At 39.5% G+C, this 19,933-nt stretch overlaps 1 protein-coding gene across 1 annotated transcript in view; it reads right to left on the bottom strand.

Moving 5' to 3' along the window:
- Positions 1–2,460: 2,460 nt before the first annotated feature.
- The window catches only part of LOC135207961 (uncharacterized), a 120,864-nt gene continuing 103,391 nt past the window's right edge, over positions 2,461–19,933 (bottom strand). The window contains 6 exon segments of the mRNA XM_064239987.1: positions 2,461–3,678; positions 5,663–5,830; positions 7,893–8,081; positions 15,935–16,006; positions 16,478–17,469; positions 17,471–19,612. Coding sequence (XP_064096057.1) covers positions 2,961–3,678; positions 5,663–5,830; positions 7,893–8,081; positions 15,935–16,006; positions 16,478–17,469; positions 17,471–18,292 — 2,961 coding nt within the window. The 5' untranslated portion in view covers positions 18,293–19,612 and the 3' untranslated portion in view covers positions 2,461–2,960.

Raw genomic sequence — 19,933 nt, 5'->3', positions numbered from 1 at the left:
AATAGCAACCGCAAATTTACAGCTCCCGGCATCGTCGAAACAGCTTTGAAGCAAAATATATTTTCTTTATATATAAAACCCCATTTTCCACTATATTCTTTTAGAGTGTACTCTGTAATAATGAGCTTACGACCCATTCATCTTCAGCAAGCGTAATAGAGAGTGCATCAGCCACTCCCGCGCGAATTTATTATGAAGATCAAGGGTAAAGGTTATTTAGATTATAATCCATTTTCGTCGTCTGGGTAAAATATCGTAGGTATAATATCCATTTTGGGGAAGAAATGTTAAAAGGTATTTATTCTGGAGGGTGAAAATATCATTGGTCTATTTTTTTATTTTATTTTATTATTTTTTTTTTTGTGGGGGTTGGGGGCGGCGGTGAAATATTATCAATATTTTTTCTGTGAAAATGTCGTAGGTCATTATTGTAATGACGTTCAAAATTTGTTTTTTTCATAATTCTTATTATTTTCCACTGGATTTATTAAAAGAATGTTTTTTTAATAAAATGAGATTTTTAAAACTACCCAAATCTCAAGTAAACTCATTTGTTGTTTATTTTTTTCTCCGGTAGAATTAATTCGTTTGTAAATTAATTTGTTTGTAAATTAATGGGCGAAGAGAAATATATTTCCAGCATTTGTAAGAATATGGATAGGCCATATGCTAAAAATTGCTGAGGTGACCAAATGTTCTTAGTTAACACTAAGGAAGTCTTACGTTTATCCGATTATTGTTGATGGTTGCCTTTATATGTTGTAATTATTTTTTTTCAGTTAAATTTTTTCTGTTACATAAAAACTGGCACACTGGAATAATGATATGCCCACAGTTTTCGACATATGGTGAAGAAGCCATTACCTGCAGAATTTGGTTCCACGTTGTCCTTTAAGAGTTGAAAATCGGTGTAGCATTTGCGGTCTCTCTTCAAAAAAACAGTAAAATGGCAATTGAACATCGAATGATTAGAATTTGAGACAAGATAGGCGCCATTCATCTTCCCAAAGAAGTAGAATTCTCAAGATTTACTAGATTTCTAACACTTGAAAATGGTGTGTGAGTTCTGTAGCAAAATGCCGCAATTCAAAAATATAAATAAAATCTGTATTTTTCCAGCTTCGGATACAAGTAATCCAGACTTACACCCAGAATGTATTGACGATGAGGCAAATACCCGTCCTCTGTAATCCACACTCTGTTAATGTTAGGGTGCGTTCACACGGTCGAACAACGTCCTACGGACAAACATTGTTACGAATTAACAATTGCTTACCAGAGTTTGCCTTGTGAGCAGAGTAAGAACAGTGATATACAACTTCAACTGGTACCACAGTTTGCTGCCAGATCTACTTCCCTCGTTTCAACGCTTTTGAGGTCATCCTGCTTCGCCTTTGATTTGGCAACAATGTTTGTCCGTCGGGCATTGTTCGACCGTGCGAACGCACCTTTAAAACTCCCCCAATCCCGTGAACAACACAAACAAAATTGGCCACTTCAAAGATATAAAGCATTAGTTTGAATGAATTTCAGTTTCAGTTTCATTCCCTTTGAAGATGTGGTTAATAGTCCTGGTAAACCTTATGGTTCAAGACATTATTTCTTTAGCAGTATCACAATGTTAATACGCAAGAAACGGGTCATATTTATCCTCATGTTGTGAATATTAATCGCTGGGTATAGTATTTGGCTAAAGAAGTGGATATGGTATTTAAGCGTTGAATAATATAACCTTCCATGTAATCTGGTCCACTCGATCTTCTGGTAGATCTCAATTTCCCTTTACGCGTCAGTGATGTTTCCATGCACATCGTCACCATAACAGATCTTCGATGAAAATTCCCTATTTACCATAAATTTTCTTCTAAGCACCATATTTGTTTTATCACCACAGAGAAACTTAGCAACAGAAGCGAATGCATTTAGCCTTTAAAAAAAGCATCTCGTTTTCTTACCTAATATTGTTCCATTAATGCTTTTTAAAAATGTACCTTATTTTCTTTCGTTACTCCAAGAACTTTTCGTCCTTCTCACTGTTTCCAGATTCATTGTGTGTCGTAGAGACTGTGTTAAGTACGTTTTCATAACCTGAGGAAATGTCTACTACAGTTCATAAATATTTCTATTCATTAGCCATACTAGAAGTTTAGCTTTCAGCTTATATTTAGGTGCTATGATAAAGGAAAATATGTGAAGTCTCTTAGAATTTATTTTTCTGTTACATTAAGCTAAAATCCTTTTTTGGCTGCTTGTGGCGATGAAGTGGAACTATTAAAAGGGATATTGTTATCTAGTTTTATTCATTGTGTGGTGTTCCTTTCTGATTTTGTTGTTAGGAGCATATATGAAATATTTTCATCATTTGCAGTGGCGGTCGTGTCGATGTTAATATTTTAATTATTATGCCAGGATATTACAGTAAACTACAACATATCTTTAACTAGTTTTACTACATGAAGATAGTAAATATTGTTCTGATTTATTATTGCATTATAAGAGCATCTTAGTTATGATTATTTGAGGTAAATGGTCTTCGTGACAAACCTTTTTTTAATTATTAATGTCATTTTACAAACTGGTGCCAGCTTTTACCAATGAAATAAAGTCTAAACGTTTCGTAAACCATCTGGATTTAAATTAGCCAGTTTCTTATGGATCTTTATTAGTTCATTTGTCCCATTATCAATCGTCATTAATAATATCTCTTTGGCTAAAGTTCTTGCAAACTACTCAGAGGAAAATGAAACCCCTTTTTATTCAGAATCTTCATTTCTTTAAAGATCGAGACGCAAGATACACAGTTAAAAGTTTCATAAAGAGATCAACAGTCTACAGCACAACACGAGATCTGGATAGACAAGTGACTAGAGAGAGAGAGACCTAACTGTCGAAGAGAAGATGAAAAACGAATTACAAAAACATCGTCGTCATTCCATGTCACTAATGAGTCTTACCAGCTCTCAAGACTCGTGGTCCAGGTAATCTTTATATTCAGAACTATAAGAGGTATCGATGTTGCCCTCACATACGCCACTGCTGTCGTAGTAGGCACTTTGAGGGTACTGCCCCCCGGAGTACAGGAGCCCTCCCCCCTCGTATCGGTTTTTGAGGATTGATCGAAGGGGTTCGGTTTGTCTCGGGGGTTCCTCCGAGGACGAGTCCATCCTGGAATCCGTGGAGCTCCTTTTTCTCCTCTGTATCACAGGTAAGGATTCGCTGGACCTCAACATCCTTCCCTTCATCACGTCCATCACCGACTCGGCAGGACTCAGGTCTCGCGCCTCCTGCATGGCCTCCCGCACTTCCCTCATGCTCTCGGAGTCCTCCAGGTCCCTGGTGGTCACTGCATCGATGATGGTCTTGGGAGTGGCCACGACGTCCGTGTTCTGCATGACCTCGATCATGTAGTCGGTGGGGGTGAGCGCCCTTCCTTGCATAGCTTCGATGACCGAGTCGCTGTGGGTGAGGTTGCCGACCTGTGCCATGCTCCGCCTCCTCTCGGTGCTCAGGACGGGCCCCTTGTTCATTCCCACACTCTGCGACGCGGATAGTAGAGCCTTGGTCGTTGGCAGTGCCCTCCGGTGGGATAGTCCGATGTCGACCTCCATGTAGGGCGGGACAGTTGCATCCTTGTAAAGAGAAGTACCGGTCACATCCAGCGTGTCCGAGGCAGACAGTCTGAGGAGGAGAGACGGAGGGTCGGTTAGGATGGAACAGAATCAAAGTAGACATTATTTGAATCATTTTCTTACCCATACTATTGTATCATAATACGGGGTGTACGAAAAAATCTGGAACGAGACAAAGAAAATGAAATTCATCAAAATTAAAATGACCATAATTTATTTATTTATTTATATTTTTTTACTTTTCGTACACCTTGTAAGTTAGTAAATAATTGAGTACAGGGCTTCTTATATTGAATTTATTCCTTGTGAGCTTAAAAAGACAATGTGTGTATTAGATAGCAAAACTTTTTAATTAAAAAAGTTACAGACTTAACAATCAGCTATCTTGGTGGAAATGAGTTGATTTCGATTCCAAGTACAGAACCTGAATTCGATGAATTCGACAGGAAAATGTACAGAAGAGTCGACATCAACTTAAATCGCTTTTGATAGCCGAATGGATAAGTCGACTGTCTATACACCATCATAATAAGCTTGAAGAGAGGAGATATCATCAAAGTAATACATCACTTGTACTAAATTAAACAGATTTTTAATGGCCCCTTATTTTGTTCAACAATGACTGGTAATTTTCCATTGTGATTTTAGTAGAAAAGGGAAGTGCAAGCAACCCAAATTAAAAATGTATTAAATATATATGAAGCTGAATGGTGTGAAGCCCCTTTGTCATTGCTGAAAGATTTCCGATAACTTTTGTAAGGAGAATTTTACATGATTTATTTTTCAGTTTTAATTGATTAAAATACAAGCACAGGAAAACTTTGAGCGATTTCTGAATCCAATATAATGCCGGTTTCTTTAGGTTCGAAAAGCATTCTCCATTAGTTGGTTCCTGGTATAAATTCATATTTATTCTGAGAGCCTTGGTTTCCTAATTTGATTGTTGCACAAGCTTATCTTTTGATTGAATTGACAAACAGTAGTAATAATTATATAACTGACCTCATGAATGAATCCATGTGTAAAAGCAGAATAGTGATTAATGAGAACATTAGTGAATGGACGCCTAAACAGATTAAATGACTGCTGGCTTCATGAATGAGCCAGCTAATAAATGATTGGTTAAAAGTACTGAAAACATAGATGACCTTTGAATGAATGGATGGTGGAAAGGATTGTTTAGGTGACAGAAACTATGAGTGAACAATTGAATGAGTGAAACTACTAAAGAAATGTTTGATCCTCTGAAAGAGTATACAATTTTAATTTATTTCAGTTATTAGAATAATAACATTAGTGAGTAAAATTATGCCTACTCATTTCTTGTGGTATTGTGTGTAGGTGTGTGTATGTGTGTGTATATACTCCAGTACATGCATAAGAACAGTGATTATTAACGTTTAAATGAGGTAAGCGCAATTCATACAGCAAACGTCAACGTTAAGTGGAAAATATATGTACTGTACATTGATTGATAAGAATGCCATATATATACGCACACATATATATACATGTATGTAAATGTATAATATATATATATATATATATATATATATATATATAAATATAATATATATATAAATATATACACACACAATTATAGACATTATACCAACTAGATTTACCTATTAGATAGATATATATAATATATATATATATAATATATATATGTGTGTGTATGTATGTATATATGTAAAAATAAGCTACAGCTAACCCATTAATATAGAAATCACTTTATCTTGGATATAACTTATAACTTATAACTCATTTCCAAGGTAAAACGAACTCGATATTAATTTCGTGATGTCTCAATATTTGAATGTATAGTTTACATCATATGTGACATTGACAAATTATATACATATAATAATATACATAAAATAGACAGCTAGATACACTGATAAATAAATAAATAGACAGTTAAAGTGCTCTTGAAACATGACACAAGTGCTTTTCTACCGTTACGCAAGAGATAATACGAATCACAGATATAGAAATGAAAAGATATAATGAGTCCTCACTTCCAGCCGTACCTGGCAGTCGACCCAGGTCGGTTGACGGCCGCCTTCCTGCGGTAGATCTGCGCCTGGAGGCCTCGGTACTCCTGCAGGAACTTGTCCAGGCGGGCTGCGTGGAAGTGATAACGGTAAGGATCCCCAGAGCTCAGCTCGCTCGTGCCTTCCAGCGAGTGGTATTTACCTCTGCCATTCAAAAGAGGGAGGGAGAGAGAGACACAAATTGAAGCCTTGGGTGGAGGAACGCGCACTCTCAGGGCAAAAAATGGAATGTTGGAATGTACCTAGGGATTTGGGAATGGGGGGAAATATAGAAATATGTCCGTGGGAGGTTTAGAGAGAAAGGGAGGAAGCATAAAAGAGAAAGAGAGAGAGAGAGAGAGAGAGAGAGAGAGAGAGAGAGAGAGAAGAGAGAGAGAGAGAGAGAGAGAGAGAGAGAGAGAGAGAGAGAGAGAATTGAAAACACCTTAGTGCCTGCAAGGAAAGTGCATGGAAAGAGGACGTATAGGAGACTACATCATAGTTTCTGCAAACCTTTCAGGCAAAGTATGGAAGAGATGATTGATTTCTCCATTATTTCTTACATCTTTCAGTAGGTGTATGTAGGAATCGAAAATAGATCTAGGAATTCGAAAGTGTGTAATGTAGTCTTCAGGTAAACTGATTCTTCGAAAGTGAATTTATTTCTGTTCTTTCCAGATAGAGAAAGCGCCAGAAGCTTTTTTTGTTTTTTTTTGCCGATCTGAGTGACAGTATCATTTTAACATCTCTGGTCCGTTTGGCCAGTGAATTTGCCAGAATAGAATAGCTTCCCGTACGATCAAAGCCGTTTTCTTTTGCCGTGGCGAAAAGAAAACAATTGCAAATGACTGTGTTCTGGGGGAAAGCATTTTCTACATATCGATTCGTGTTGTTTAATCTTAATAATACAATATGATTATTAATTATCCTATGCAATCTAGCGATACTTTGTGAAGATTGGTTGTGATGTTATTATCATTCGTTACTTTGTAAACTTTCAAATATTTTGCTCTGAAAACTGAGAGAATATAGATTGAAAATCAATGATAGTATTATTGTCATTGTAATTCGATTTTTGTCATGAACAGTGAGATTTTATGCGGAAATTCGAAGTAATATTATAGTTAGTTATTTATCGTCATCCACCTATTTTGCTGTGAAACCTTCGTGAGTTTAGATCGGACAATTATTTTGAATAGAGTATTAAGTAGTAATTTTCTCATTAATAATTACTCATGATTATAAATACTGTAGTACTCAAGGAAATGCTGAATTTTATTTGGAAAGTTATTTGGTATAACTCTATCTAAGTAATTGCGTATTATTATCCGTCTGGTTCTCTTGAAAATAAATAAGATGAGATTTTAGGTGGAAAATCGGTTGTGACGATAGTCTGATGAAATAGTCATATTACTGTAGGAATTTACGAGATTTAGAAGGATAATTGGAACTGATATCCTCATTTGTTTCGTACAGTTGTTCGGCTGTTTTAATATAAGAAAAAACAAAAAAACAAATGGAACTTCGATGGAAAATTAGTGATGATGATTGTTCTCTTTTCATGAAAATGGCTAAACCATATCAAGCTTCTTTCATGGTGGGCCTCAGAATGAGAAGCATTTATCTAATGTATCTTTGGACACAATAATAATAATAATAATAATAATAATAATAATAATAATAATAATAATAATAATAATAATAATGACTGGTTTCGTCTAAAGTTCTTGCTAACCTAATGTTAAATTCGTGGTCCTACGAAAAGCTCGTACATTACGAACATCCCCCAACTCTCTCTCTCTCTCTCTCATTCTAATATTGGGATGTTTCTCATACGACTGAGAACCTGATTCTGTCCTACAAAAGTTTATGATCTCTCTCTCTCTCTCTCTCTCTCTCTCTCTCTCTCTCTCTCTCTCATTCCAATATTGGGATGTTTCTCATACGACTGAGAACCTGATTCTGTCCTACAAAAGTTTATGATTCTCTCTCTCTCTCTCTCTCTCTCTCTCTCTCTCTCTCTCTCTCTCTCTCTCTCTCTCTCTCTCTCTCTCTCTCTCATTCCAACATTGGGATGTTTCTCTCGATGAGACCTGATTCGCCTACAAAGTTTATGAGAACTCGTCTCTTCTTTCTCATTCTAAATGATCCTACATAGTCTAAGCCTGAGCTCGTCCTGTGACTCTCTCTCTCTCTCTCTCTCTCTCTCTCTATCTCTCACACACACCTGTGAGAAGCCATGATTCGCCGAAGACGCCGGGCATCGTGGGCGCTGGTGATCCTGACGGGCTCGTCGTGCTCGATCATGGGCGTGGTGGGCAGAGATGGGTATCGGATAGCTCGGCGACGGCCAATACGGCGGCTTAGGGCGTCGTAGGAATCCTCACTTAGGGCAAGGTTAAGGTCACTGTAACACCTGTTGAGAGAATGGCATTTTTTTTAGTGACCCCGACCTTGGTCGCGTGGGTCTCTAAAGTTACTGTGGGTCATGCAGAAATCAAACGCTCAGTGATTAATTTAACACCGGTCTTATATTCTAAATAGTTACACAAGGCCCCGAGTGACATTCAACTTAATATCAACAGTACCGGCGGGATTGAGACCGAGCGAGGAATACCGACAGAGGCGACGAGGAGGAAGGACGTCTTCCCCATCTCTTGACCGACGGCTAACAGCTTCCCTCAAGGGGAAACCTTGGCATTCTCTCCCTTTCCTCTACCCCCACCAACCCCCGATATTTTCCCTCTAGGATGTGATTGGCTCCGGCACCTCTCCTTAGGTCTACTGACCAATGGGTGCCAATATAGGTGACGCTAAGAACCAACGAACTTTTTTGGGGGGAGGCTTGGGGGAGGTGACGCTCTTTTTAATCTGAGAGAGAATGACCGTTGACATGCCCGGGCCCCTCTTGTGAGGCGTTCAGGGATTCTTGGGGAGCTCCTTATAGCCCTCTAGAATGGCTTATCACTCCCTCCCCAAGTCCCTTTGCGTCCTCGCAAAGCTGCAATCCCTGCCTTGTCCCACCCCGAGTCTCGTCCCTACGGTACTGATTTATTTAAATTAAAATTAACTATCTTAAAGGGGGCCATTTGACGTGTGTACAAACTAAAGGTTACAAGTGAATTGAACACGTCTTACAATACAATATCGATATTCCAAAAAAAAAAAAAAAATTAAAATCAATCACTCTTTCCTGGAAAAGATCAATACCAAGAGAGAGAAAAAAAGAATTCATTTAATAAGTTCTGATTTATAATCACAACAAAATGGTGAAAAAGAAAAGACAGAAAATTTCACACATTTAGTCACTGCCCTTGGTAATCACAACACATAGCATCATAGCATTCTTTAATCACATTGTATTACGCCAATCTATTAAAACTCCTCAAAATAACAAAAACATCTTCTAAATATACACAGCGGAATTTCACAAAAATAAAAGAATCCTCTTGGAACATTAATATACATTTACAACTATCACATAAAAAAAATATGAAAATAAGAATGGAAATTCAGGCACAGACAAAAAAATTTCATCATCTGTGAAAATATATGAAAAAAACTTTACAAGCATTAGTGTAATTGGTGAATTATAAAATAGGATGGAATCATGGAATCAGGGTTGCGGCAAATTTAACACAAATAAAAAACAATAAATCAAAATAATAAAATAACATACATCAGCAACATAACCACAAAAAAAAACAAAATTACACACGAGAATATAATCCATAGGTAATAACATTTGTTCTCAAAATAATTTGGACAATTTAAATAAAACAACATAAATTCGTGACACATTACAATCTGATCGAGATATCAAGAAATAAAATAAAAAAAAAATAAAACAACTGGTATGATTCTAAATCCTAGGCAAAGCTGTGGGTTGGCATTTACAGACTCTGTTCACTGACCCCTTTCATTTACTTTGCAATAGCATTTACTTATGACATAGGCTCGGGAGCTCGGTCTTGTGCTCTCGGCTGGGCGCCCACCTGAGCTCCGGTGTTTTTCACTGGCTCGTCTCCCATGTAGCCGGCCAACCCCGGGTACAGGGGTACTGGTTTATTAGTGTGAAACACTAAGCTGTCCTCAAGCACCGCACGCAAGTGCGACAGGTGGTGCTCGCTCACAGCCCCTGTGCGAATATGCTGAATCACAGCAGAGGAGTGCTTGATCTCCTTCACACGATACGGTCCCATGTATGACGGTTCGAGCTTGTGTTTCGACAGTTGCATTTTCTTCAAGTAGATTCGATCTCCAACCTGTATTGGGGAATCATGAGCCCAAAACCGTCTATCGTGGTACTTTTCGTTTGCCCTCAACAGTAGACGTTGCGTAGCTTAGAAAACACTCGTCGGGTCGTGTTACAAAACCACACCCGGTACTGTTCCACTGTGTAAAGGGGCATCTGTTGAGGGTCCAAGACCAGCGAATACGGCAGTCGGATGTCTTGTCCTTACATCAAGAAGAAGGTTATATGCGGCATTAATAGCCATCTCAGCCGTCTGCAACAGAGACGGCCAGGAAGTCGGATTATCCCCGATGAGATATTTTAAGATGTTGACTTCCTCTCTGTTGTGAGACTCAACGAGTCCATTAGCAGACCGCCGATAAGCCGCAATGGTGACATGGTCTACTTGTAAGAGGGCCGTAAACTAGCGAATTAGTTCATTTACGAACTCACGGCCGTTGTCCGACACTAGTATTCTAGGACACCCGAATCGATTTACCAGGGAATGCAACGCTTTACCCACTTCTTTTGCCGATTTGTCTATCATTGTGTGCACGTGTGAAACGCGTGTACGCATCCACAAACACACAAATATATCTAGGTTGTCCTTGCACTGAAGGTAGCGGTCCTACCACATCCATATGTACTCTATCCCACTTTACTGGTACCACTGGCCATAATCGGGCCTTCGGAATCACCGTTCTGTGCTTTTTCATCAAGTTGCATACATGACAATTACTTACAAATCTAGTTATGTCCCTACGCATGCCAACCCAAAAGAAGTGCTCACGGCTTTTCTAAGAGATCTTTCTATACCTACATGTCCAGCATAAGGGCTAACATGAAGCATGTGTATGGCTCTCTCTACTAAGGCTTGAGGAAGAACGACTCGGGCTCAGACATCAGGCCTTTTTTTCATATTTACACAACAAGACGCCTACCTCAATGAAGAACATGTCTTTTGACAAATGCACAGAACTCGGAAACTCGTTGCTCTCACCTCTCACACAAGCCTTAATCTGACTAATCCAAGCTTCAGACACCTGACTTTCAACCAATTCTCGCACACTCCAACCACAAAAATCAACCACACTTTCATTCTCCGGGCATTAATTCTGGAATCCCCAATGACGGAGTTCCACCTGCATTTAAGCAGCTACCGCCTCGGGTACTCCCATTCATCTGAGAGTGCTTGCGAGATTCCCGTTTTCTGCGCGTTGTGCTTACATTTGCTTGACTGTCATTGTTCGGAACTGTCTGAATGTTGCTGGCACTATTGCCTGCAGTGCCTGTGCCACCAACGTCACGAGGTTTCTTTTGTCGTTCTTCCTTGCGCCTTGCGGCACGAGTTGTTACTCTTATGACGTTCCTGGAGAGAGCATCCGCCACTCTATTACTTTTCCCTAAAATATGTTCAATTTTTACGATGTCAAACTCTAAAACTCGCTCGATCCATCGAGCTTGGCGATATGTAATCTCGCTCTTCTTCGGCAGGTACGTTAATGGTTGATGATCTGTGAAAATCTTTATTTTGTGTCCTAGCAAAAAATAACGGTCTCTCTCCAGCAACCATAAAACCGCCAAAGCCTCTCGATCGAAGGTACTATAATTTTTCTCTGCTCCTTTTAATGCGCGGGATGTAAAACAAACTGGTCTTTCATTACCTTCATTGTCAGTCTGGGAGATTACTCCTCCTATCGCAATATCACTCGCGTCTGTGGTCACTAAAAAGGGGCGATCGAACCTCGGATAAGCCAAGAGTTCGTCACTCATTAGGGCATCTTTTAATTTCTGAAAAGCTTCTTCCTCTTTCTCACCCCATTGGAAATCAGGTTGCTTCCTTAATGCGTCTAACCGTCTCGCTATCTGTCCGAAGTTCCTAATGAACTTCCGATAGTAACCCGCGAGTCCGAGGAAGGCTACATCTTTCGCATGTGTGGTCGTGGAAATTCATTAATTGCTACAACTTTATCGGCTCAAGGCTTAAGGCCTTTAGAAGTTACTAGGTGCCCCAAAAATTCTACTTCGGCTTGGAAAAACTTACATTTTTCTAAATTTATTTTCATCCCATGATGCCTTAATGCTTCCAAAAATTGTATCAGGTTACCTACTACAATGATATCATCTAAATATACAAAAACCGCAAGGCCAATTATAGAGGCTAAAACGGACATCATTACTCGTGAAAAATGAGCAGGAGCATTCTTTAATCCAAAGGGAAGGAAATTATATTCATATAGCTGATTATTCGCTATAAAGGCCATTTTCTCTTTACTCTCATTATTAAAGGGTATTTGATGATAGCCAGACTTAAGATCCAATGTGGTGAAAAATTTACTACTCTCCCTTACTTAAGCAAAATCTCTTCGATCGAGGGCAATTGGTAGGCATTGTCCTTGGTAATGGCATTTAATCGTCTATAAGCAACACAGCCTGAGAGTCATCTTTTTTCTTAACTAAAACGATCGGAGAAGCCCAGGGAGACTCACTTTCCCGAATGATACCCTGCTCCAGCATCTGTTTTATCTTTTCCCCAATTACTTGTTCATGACAGGCAGGTGTTCTGTAAGGCTTACTTTGAATAGGGGGATGATCTCCTGATTCTATTTTAAAAGGTAACTTATCAATTTTCCCTGAAGGCTCTTCTCCTATCGCCATCGTGTCTTGATATTCCCTTACTATTTCTCCTACGCAACTATGGTAATTCGAAGGTGTTGCTTTAAAAGCTGTTTGCACTAGTTTTCTAAGCCGGGGTTCGCCGCGACCTTGACTCTGGGTAGTCAAGGCCGACACTGCGTTATCGGCTTCTACAAGGGAACACACTTCTAAATCACATAGAGACTCGTTACTTAATTCTAATCTACTACTACTCACATTTACAAAAGGGACATTTGCCTTGCCATCGATGATGGTAGTAACACCAGGCAACATAAAGTCTGACCATTTTCTATGGGGATTTATATACACCAACGTTCCTTTTTGTAGTTTCCTCGCCGGGACGATAGGAAGGTAGTAGAGATAGGCAGGTGGGATAACTTCCCACACCTCAGGGCTAGCGGGCACCACTCCCATATCCCCCGGGGCGGCCAGGGCAATTCGGACAGCTGTTTTCTTTTGTTTCCCCCAATACGGGAATCCGTTGGTACTGCCCTTCTCCTACCGGCATGTGGGCCCTCGTGCTTCATGTATTATACACCATTATACCTCACTGTTTTTCACTTTCGCGGTTAATTATCAAGTTGGCACAACCACAATGACCCACAGTTGGCTAACGATTGATCAATTAGCGTATTGTACGGAATTACAACACCACACTACGGTACCCCACACCTGACACCAAAATTAATACCCCGACCTGGGTCGCGTGGGTCTCTTAAGTTACTGTGGGTCATGCAGAAATCAAACGCTCAGTGATTAATTCAACACCAGTCTTATATTCTAAATAGTTACACAAGGCCCCGAGCGACATTCAACTTAATATCAACAGTACCGGCGGGATTGAGACCGAGCGAGGAATACCGAGAGACGCGACGAGGGGGATGGACGTCTTCTCCATCTCTTGACCGCTGGCTAACAGCTTCCCTCAAGGGGAAACCTTGGCATTCTCTCCCTTTCCTCTACCCCCCACCAACCCCCGATATTTTCCCTCTAGGATGTGATTGGCTCCGGCACCTCTCCTTAGGTCTACTGACCAATGGGTGCCAATATAGGTGACGCTAAGAACCAACGAACTCTTTTGGGGGGAGGTTTGGGGGAGGTGACGCCCTTTTTAATCTGAGAGAGAATGACCGTTGACATGCCCGCGCCCCTCTTGTGAGGCGTTCAGGGATTCTTGGGGAGCTCCTTATAGCCCTCTAGAATGGCTTATATATATATATATCCAAACTTTCGTGATTCAGTTATAGTACATATATATGTATATATATTAATATATATTATTATATATATATCTATATATATATATATATATATATATATAAAGGAATAACGTCTTTCCTCAAAAGTACAAGTTAAAGATCTCACAATTGGTTATTATTCCACTTTCCTCGCGGCCATACACGATAATATATTATATATATGTTTGTGTGTGTGTGTGTGTGTTGGTGTATGGTGTGCACGTGTATATATATATATAATATATATATATATATATATATATATATGATATATATATAATATATATATATATATATATATATATATATATATATATATATATATATATATATATATATATATATATATATCATATTCTCCTTAAAGGGCACTACTGAAAAAAAAATAATAGTCACTGCTACAATAATGCAACAGATATTAGAATAGAATCCTCTTCAAGAAAAAAATTCACAAAATTAGCTAGATATGTACCTGCGCATCGTGTCGAAACCTGCAATTACATCTACCCCATCTACTACTCCTATTCAGCAGTCACTCGCCTGCCACCTACATTTCAATACCCTCCCGTTCCAGTTTCTAGCGATTTTCTAGGTATTCCTTTCCGAATTCGCTCTAGCACTCCCCTTTCTCTCTGTATGACCAGTCCACGTTCAAATTCGCATCTGCCTTTTCACCTTTGCTAGGTGAATTCTGCGTTTCTTTGAGAACAGTGTAAGTTTAGGACCTTCTGACTTTCCAGTCAAACTCTGTAAGTCTCTCTCTCCTAGTTTTCAGTATTTGATTTCAGTGTAGGGAAGACGTCCAATATTTATCGTAATGATGCAATGAATGTCTTGGATGGTGATCGAATAGTAATTTCAAAACCCTAAAATAGATATTGATCATATTGCGATGAATAGTGGCGGTTGTGTCAATCAGAATGCAAATATGGGGAATGATTTAAATGAATGTTTATATTAACGTAACGGGTACTAATGATAAAAGGATATTTTACACAATGGAATCAAGTCATAAAAGAAGATACAATAAATATTTATATTTCAATTAGTGTAGATTCTTAAAAACATTTCATCTGAAAGGACACTAATGTAGAAAGCTTCAAGATGTTTATAACGTTGAAGAAACGGTTAATGACGATGATTGTCTTTAATCTAATTGATATCAAATATTAAGAATAATCATAACTTTATTTATATCACTATTATGAAAAATATTCTAATAGTCTACTCAAAAATCGAGAGTATAGTATAAAAGTGTATATATTACTGTGTGAATAATAAATAGAATATTCTACTTAGTAAGAATGAGGTATTATGGAGGCATTTTGGGTACTATGTATACCACTTATAATAATAATAATAATAATAATAATAATAATAATAATAATAATAATAATAATAATCTATCGAAATATATGGGAAACACAACTCGAAATGACCAAAGCCCAGCTCGGCCGTACTCAATTTCAGGTGCCACGGGAGAAATGATTAAAGGATGTTGACACTGGATTTCCCCTTTGATGCCAGCTGTCCTAAGGCATCATTTTGGTATGGCACTATTCGGCAGGGTTCTCGTTTCACCTTGGTGTGTCAGTGTTTGAGTATGTGTGAGTTCGTGCGCGCGCATGTGTGCGTGGCTTAGACAAGGTCTCAATATGTATGTGTATTTATTATTGTGTGTGGAAGTGTTTCTGTCAGGGTTGTGTGTAGATGTGTGTATATATGAGTAGTTGCGTGCGTTTAAGAGACGCGAAACTATTGTGTGTGATTGTGTAAATGTGCCACTGAATGAATCACTGTGAGTTGTGAGTATGAGGGGCAAACAAAAAAAAAGAAAAAAAAGTTGCCAAGCAGTGTTACTCAAGTTAAGGAATATATGATTAAATTGCTTCTGTAATTATCTTTAAATGGCAAGAGAAACACCGTGAAATCTGATTTGAGATCTAGCAGCGTACAGGCGCCCCCCCCAAAACCCCCCACCGGGAGAAGCGCAAATGGGAAGAGGAGAGGCCTCTTTAAGCTAATCTACCGAGCATTCGGAATCTACTACTACGCGGCGTTCGGTATTCCTATCCTAGATTGTGTTGTTGTTTCTCTCGCCGTTTCTCCTCCTCCTCCTCTTCCTCATCCTCCTCTTACCTGCCGTCGAGGGAGCTGTGGTCATAAGACAAATGGCCCAATCTTGTGTCTTCGTAAGAATGATGGCTCGATCTGGGAAAGGAAGAAGGAGAAGAAATATTAGACGAGGAAGGGCTCGGAAGGAATGTTAATTCTCGTAGGTGAAATTCACCAGGAATGTTGTGAGACGCTTCTTGGGTTGGCGGCTTGTTATGTAACTTGAAAGAAGGTGAAAGTGTAAACGTTGCATCTTAATAAAATTAGAAATACTTTTGAAATATGTGATGATTATATGACATACAATTTCACGAGGAACTATTGATATAGGAAAGAAATACAATAACGAGAGTAATAAAGGAAACTACTCATACACGAGTATTAGCACGGTCAGGGAAATATGAAACAAATGCTATTCCAGATTAAGTCTAAGTCATTATTCAGGTTATGAATTATCCTTAGGATACTTAAGAACTGGTTTAAGCAGTGTTGTGTGTATATATATGTGTGTGTGTATATGTGTGTGTATGTATGTGTGTGTGTATGTATGTATTCTTATTAACTTACTTCCTAGGACGATTACTGAATGAAGAATCATAAGCTTGGAATTCACTTCTGTACTCATCCCCTGTGTGAGTGTAAGGGATGTCCACCATATCCGGATAAGGACCGTTGCTGACCACAGACACAACAGATCCCGTAGGACTACACTCACGGCGTAGGATATCTGTCTCGAATTCGAGGTTCTTCCAGCTCAGCCTCTCCTCCAAGTCGCTCCTGCTTCGTGACAGATCACATATGGGTACTTCGGCGTACGATAACCTGTCCAGGTTATTTTGCGACAGCCTGTGATGAGCCCTTGGGTCGTCGATGTTGTTTTCCTGGTACCTTGCGTGGGAACTCCGACTGTAGCTTCCGTTGACGTTGTCTCGTGGAGAACGAGAGTGCTTCGAATGAGTAGGATGGAGAGGTTCCTTTTCGTCGGATGAGGCCTGATAGTTAGCAGAAAATCTTTGTTGGGTGGCTGGAGGCTTGGGCTTGCAACCGGCGACGGCGGTCTGTGGTGGGTTCAGAGCAGCTCGTCCGCGCTCTTCTTCCTGCCTTCTGAATAGCCTAACTCTCTGTCGACGATGCACAACGCAACTTACTAATAATAATATAGTTATAAGGAAACCCAAACCTGACAGAAGTCCGCCTGTCATGTACGTCGTATCAAAAAACACAAAACCACTCTCAGATTCATCAGCAGACACTTGAAGGGTGACATTTGATTCTGCACGGCCAGCTTTATTTTCAGCAATGCATCGGTAAGTCCCCTGATCTTTAGCAACTGCACCCGAAATAGTTAGGTTGGACAGTAGAGCTGATTGGTTAAGAGAAACTAATTCTAGCACCTTATATCTCCAGGAATCAGTAGCATTCACTAAAGGCTTGTCACCTACAAGCCACATGACCTCTGATTTCATATCAGATTCTACACGGCATGCAAGAGAAACATTATCCCCTTGTTGTGCAAAAATCTCTGGTACGATTGCTGCCACGTGGGGCACACACACAAAACTCGTCTAAAGTCAAAGTATGCCAACCACGACCACTAATGCGTGTTGGACGGGCACACGTAGGCGGAACTAATCCAGCTATATTGTTATTTATCATCCATTCACGAAGAGGGCGTAGACGGCAGTCACACTGCCATGGGTTGTCATTCAGATGCAACCCATGGAGTGCCATCAGAGGCACTAGCACCTCTTGGCCCATGTGATTTAACACATTGCCAGAAAGCTTTAGTACTTCTAGGCTGGCTAGACCCCAGAAAGCATGGTAATGTAAAGCATATATTCGGTTACTGGAGAGGTCAAGACGAACTAGGTCTGGCGTGGGTGTGAATGCTTCGGCAGGTATGGAAGTGAGAGCATTGCGGGCCATTCGTAGCTCCCTAAGACCAGGAATGTCACTAAGAGCAGCAGAAGGTACACTTCGAAGTAAGTTATGACTGAGGTCCAACTCCACCAAATTAGCTAACATTTTGAAGGCACCACGATCCAGCTGCTTCAGGTTACAGTAAGTGAGCCACAGCTTTTGTAGATTGACGAGACCTGTGTTGGCGAATGCGTGTTCTGGCAGAACCTTTAAGTTGTTCTGCATGAGGTCGAGCACCTGCGTGGACGGGTCCAACCGACGTGGAATGTCGTCGAATTCAGCGCCTATGCAAGAAACAGTTCTTTTGCCGTCTTTCCACTTGCATTCGCAAACTTTAGGACATTCCCCAGCTACCCTGCAGAGGGTTAGCGACCACACCCACACCCACAACCACACCCAATTAAGCGTGTATTGTGACCTACCAGACCTATTCTGTGAACTAACAATCCACAGCGTTCTCATGGTCTGGCGCAAACACCCGAGGAGACACCATCTCCGAGCTGAGACCTGTCACCTGGCAGAGCCTGTCTTGACAGGTTGATTGGGACCTGTCACCTGGCAGAGCCTGTTTTAACAGGTTGACTGAGACCTGTCACCTGGCAGAGCCTGTCTGAATAGGTTGAAGGCCAGCTCTATGAGACTAATGATCCATAAGTGGAAACAATCCTGAATCTACTTTTCACTAACTGATCTAATTTTGGTAATGTACTGGAGATACATTGTGAGAAGGTGCTTGAAATGAATGTAGATTAGGTTGTCCTTTGCAAAAGAAAAACTGTGAAGGGTGCTGTTCTTTTAGGTTGTGGTGAGTCGTCAGTGCTAATTGAAGAAAATGATATGCCACATACCGACAACCTCGATATCCTGGAAGACAACCAAAAGCTTTTGGAAGACTGTTGTATTGCTCTGGAAGACAGCTAGTGCAAAAGATCACACCAGCCTGAAGGAATTTTTTGAATTTCAAACCTTCTTTGCTTTATTTCAGCCAGCTACTTCCCTAACAGATGTGATATGAATTACGCGTCTAAAATCGTATTTATTGAACTATTGTTAAAACTATTTCATTCCCAGTGCTACTGAACCCACAGGCGCTAAATTATGCCAGAGAAACTTGAAAGAAACTGTTGCACAGGTCCTTATTCCACGGGCTTTCTTTGTATAAAAGTTCTTGAGCTGAATGCTTCACAACAAAATTGTTTGTTTCTGTCTTGTGTCCTTTTTACGATATGTATTACGTCTTAGCTTTCCACAGTGACTTTATTCGTTTGTGGTTGGAGGTTCATGGATGTAAAAAATGTATATGAAAAAACACCTATGAGGTAGAAAATGATCGTTATATCACAATAACGTCCAGTCCTGCGAGCGCCTACAATCACTAACCTTCATCTAAAAATACTATGGCACAAGTACGAGTTCATATAAAGCCTCCCTAAAAATAGTGAACGAAGAACTTCACAAGCTTTGTGTAACCAGACATCTATCGCCTACGTGTACAGAAATGAAACGCACTTTACAAAAAGAAAAAAAAAAAGTACTTTTGCTAAAAGGAGTGAGTTATTTTTTCTGTTTTGATTGTCTCGAAACACTCGATTGTTTTGCCAAAGTTCTGAAAAGTTACATTTTTCATTTCACGCTAGTCTGCCTTTGCTTTGCGAGATGTTAATCACGGAGAGATACGTTTGCGTCGTAGACTTGTCCAATTTTCTTTTTTTCGCTTTCGTTTTTGAAAGTTGATGCTGAACTTTACTTGTTTAGAAGATTCCCAAGGCTTGGTATGCGATTCTGCGGAAAAGAAAAGATGGAGAATTATAAGAATTAGTAGACAACAACATTTACAAAGCGAGCATGTACAGCACATACACACGGACTCAAACATGCACATATACACACACGCACCTAAACACACACACACAAGTATATATATATATATATATATATATATATTATATATATATCTATATATATACATATTACATACATATACATACATACATACATACACACACACATATATATATATATATATATATATATATATATATATATATATATATATATATATATATATATATATATATAAAGGTGTGTGTGTTGACATGGTCA

The sequence above is a fragment of the Macrobrachium nipponense genome, chromosome 34 (assembly GCF_015104395.2).
Source record: "Macrobrachium nipponense isolate FS-2020 chromosome 34, ASM1510439v2, whole genome shotgun sequence".
NCBI classification, from domain to species: Eukaryota; Metazoa; Arthropoda; class Malacostraca; order Decapoda; family Palaemonidae; genus Macrobrachium; species Macrobrachium nipponense.
Note: the sequence above shows the minus strand (reverse complement) of the source record. Positions and strands in the feature narration are given on the sequence as shown.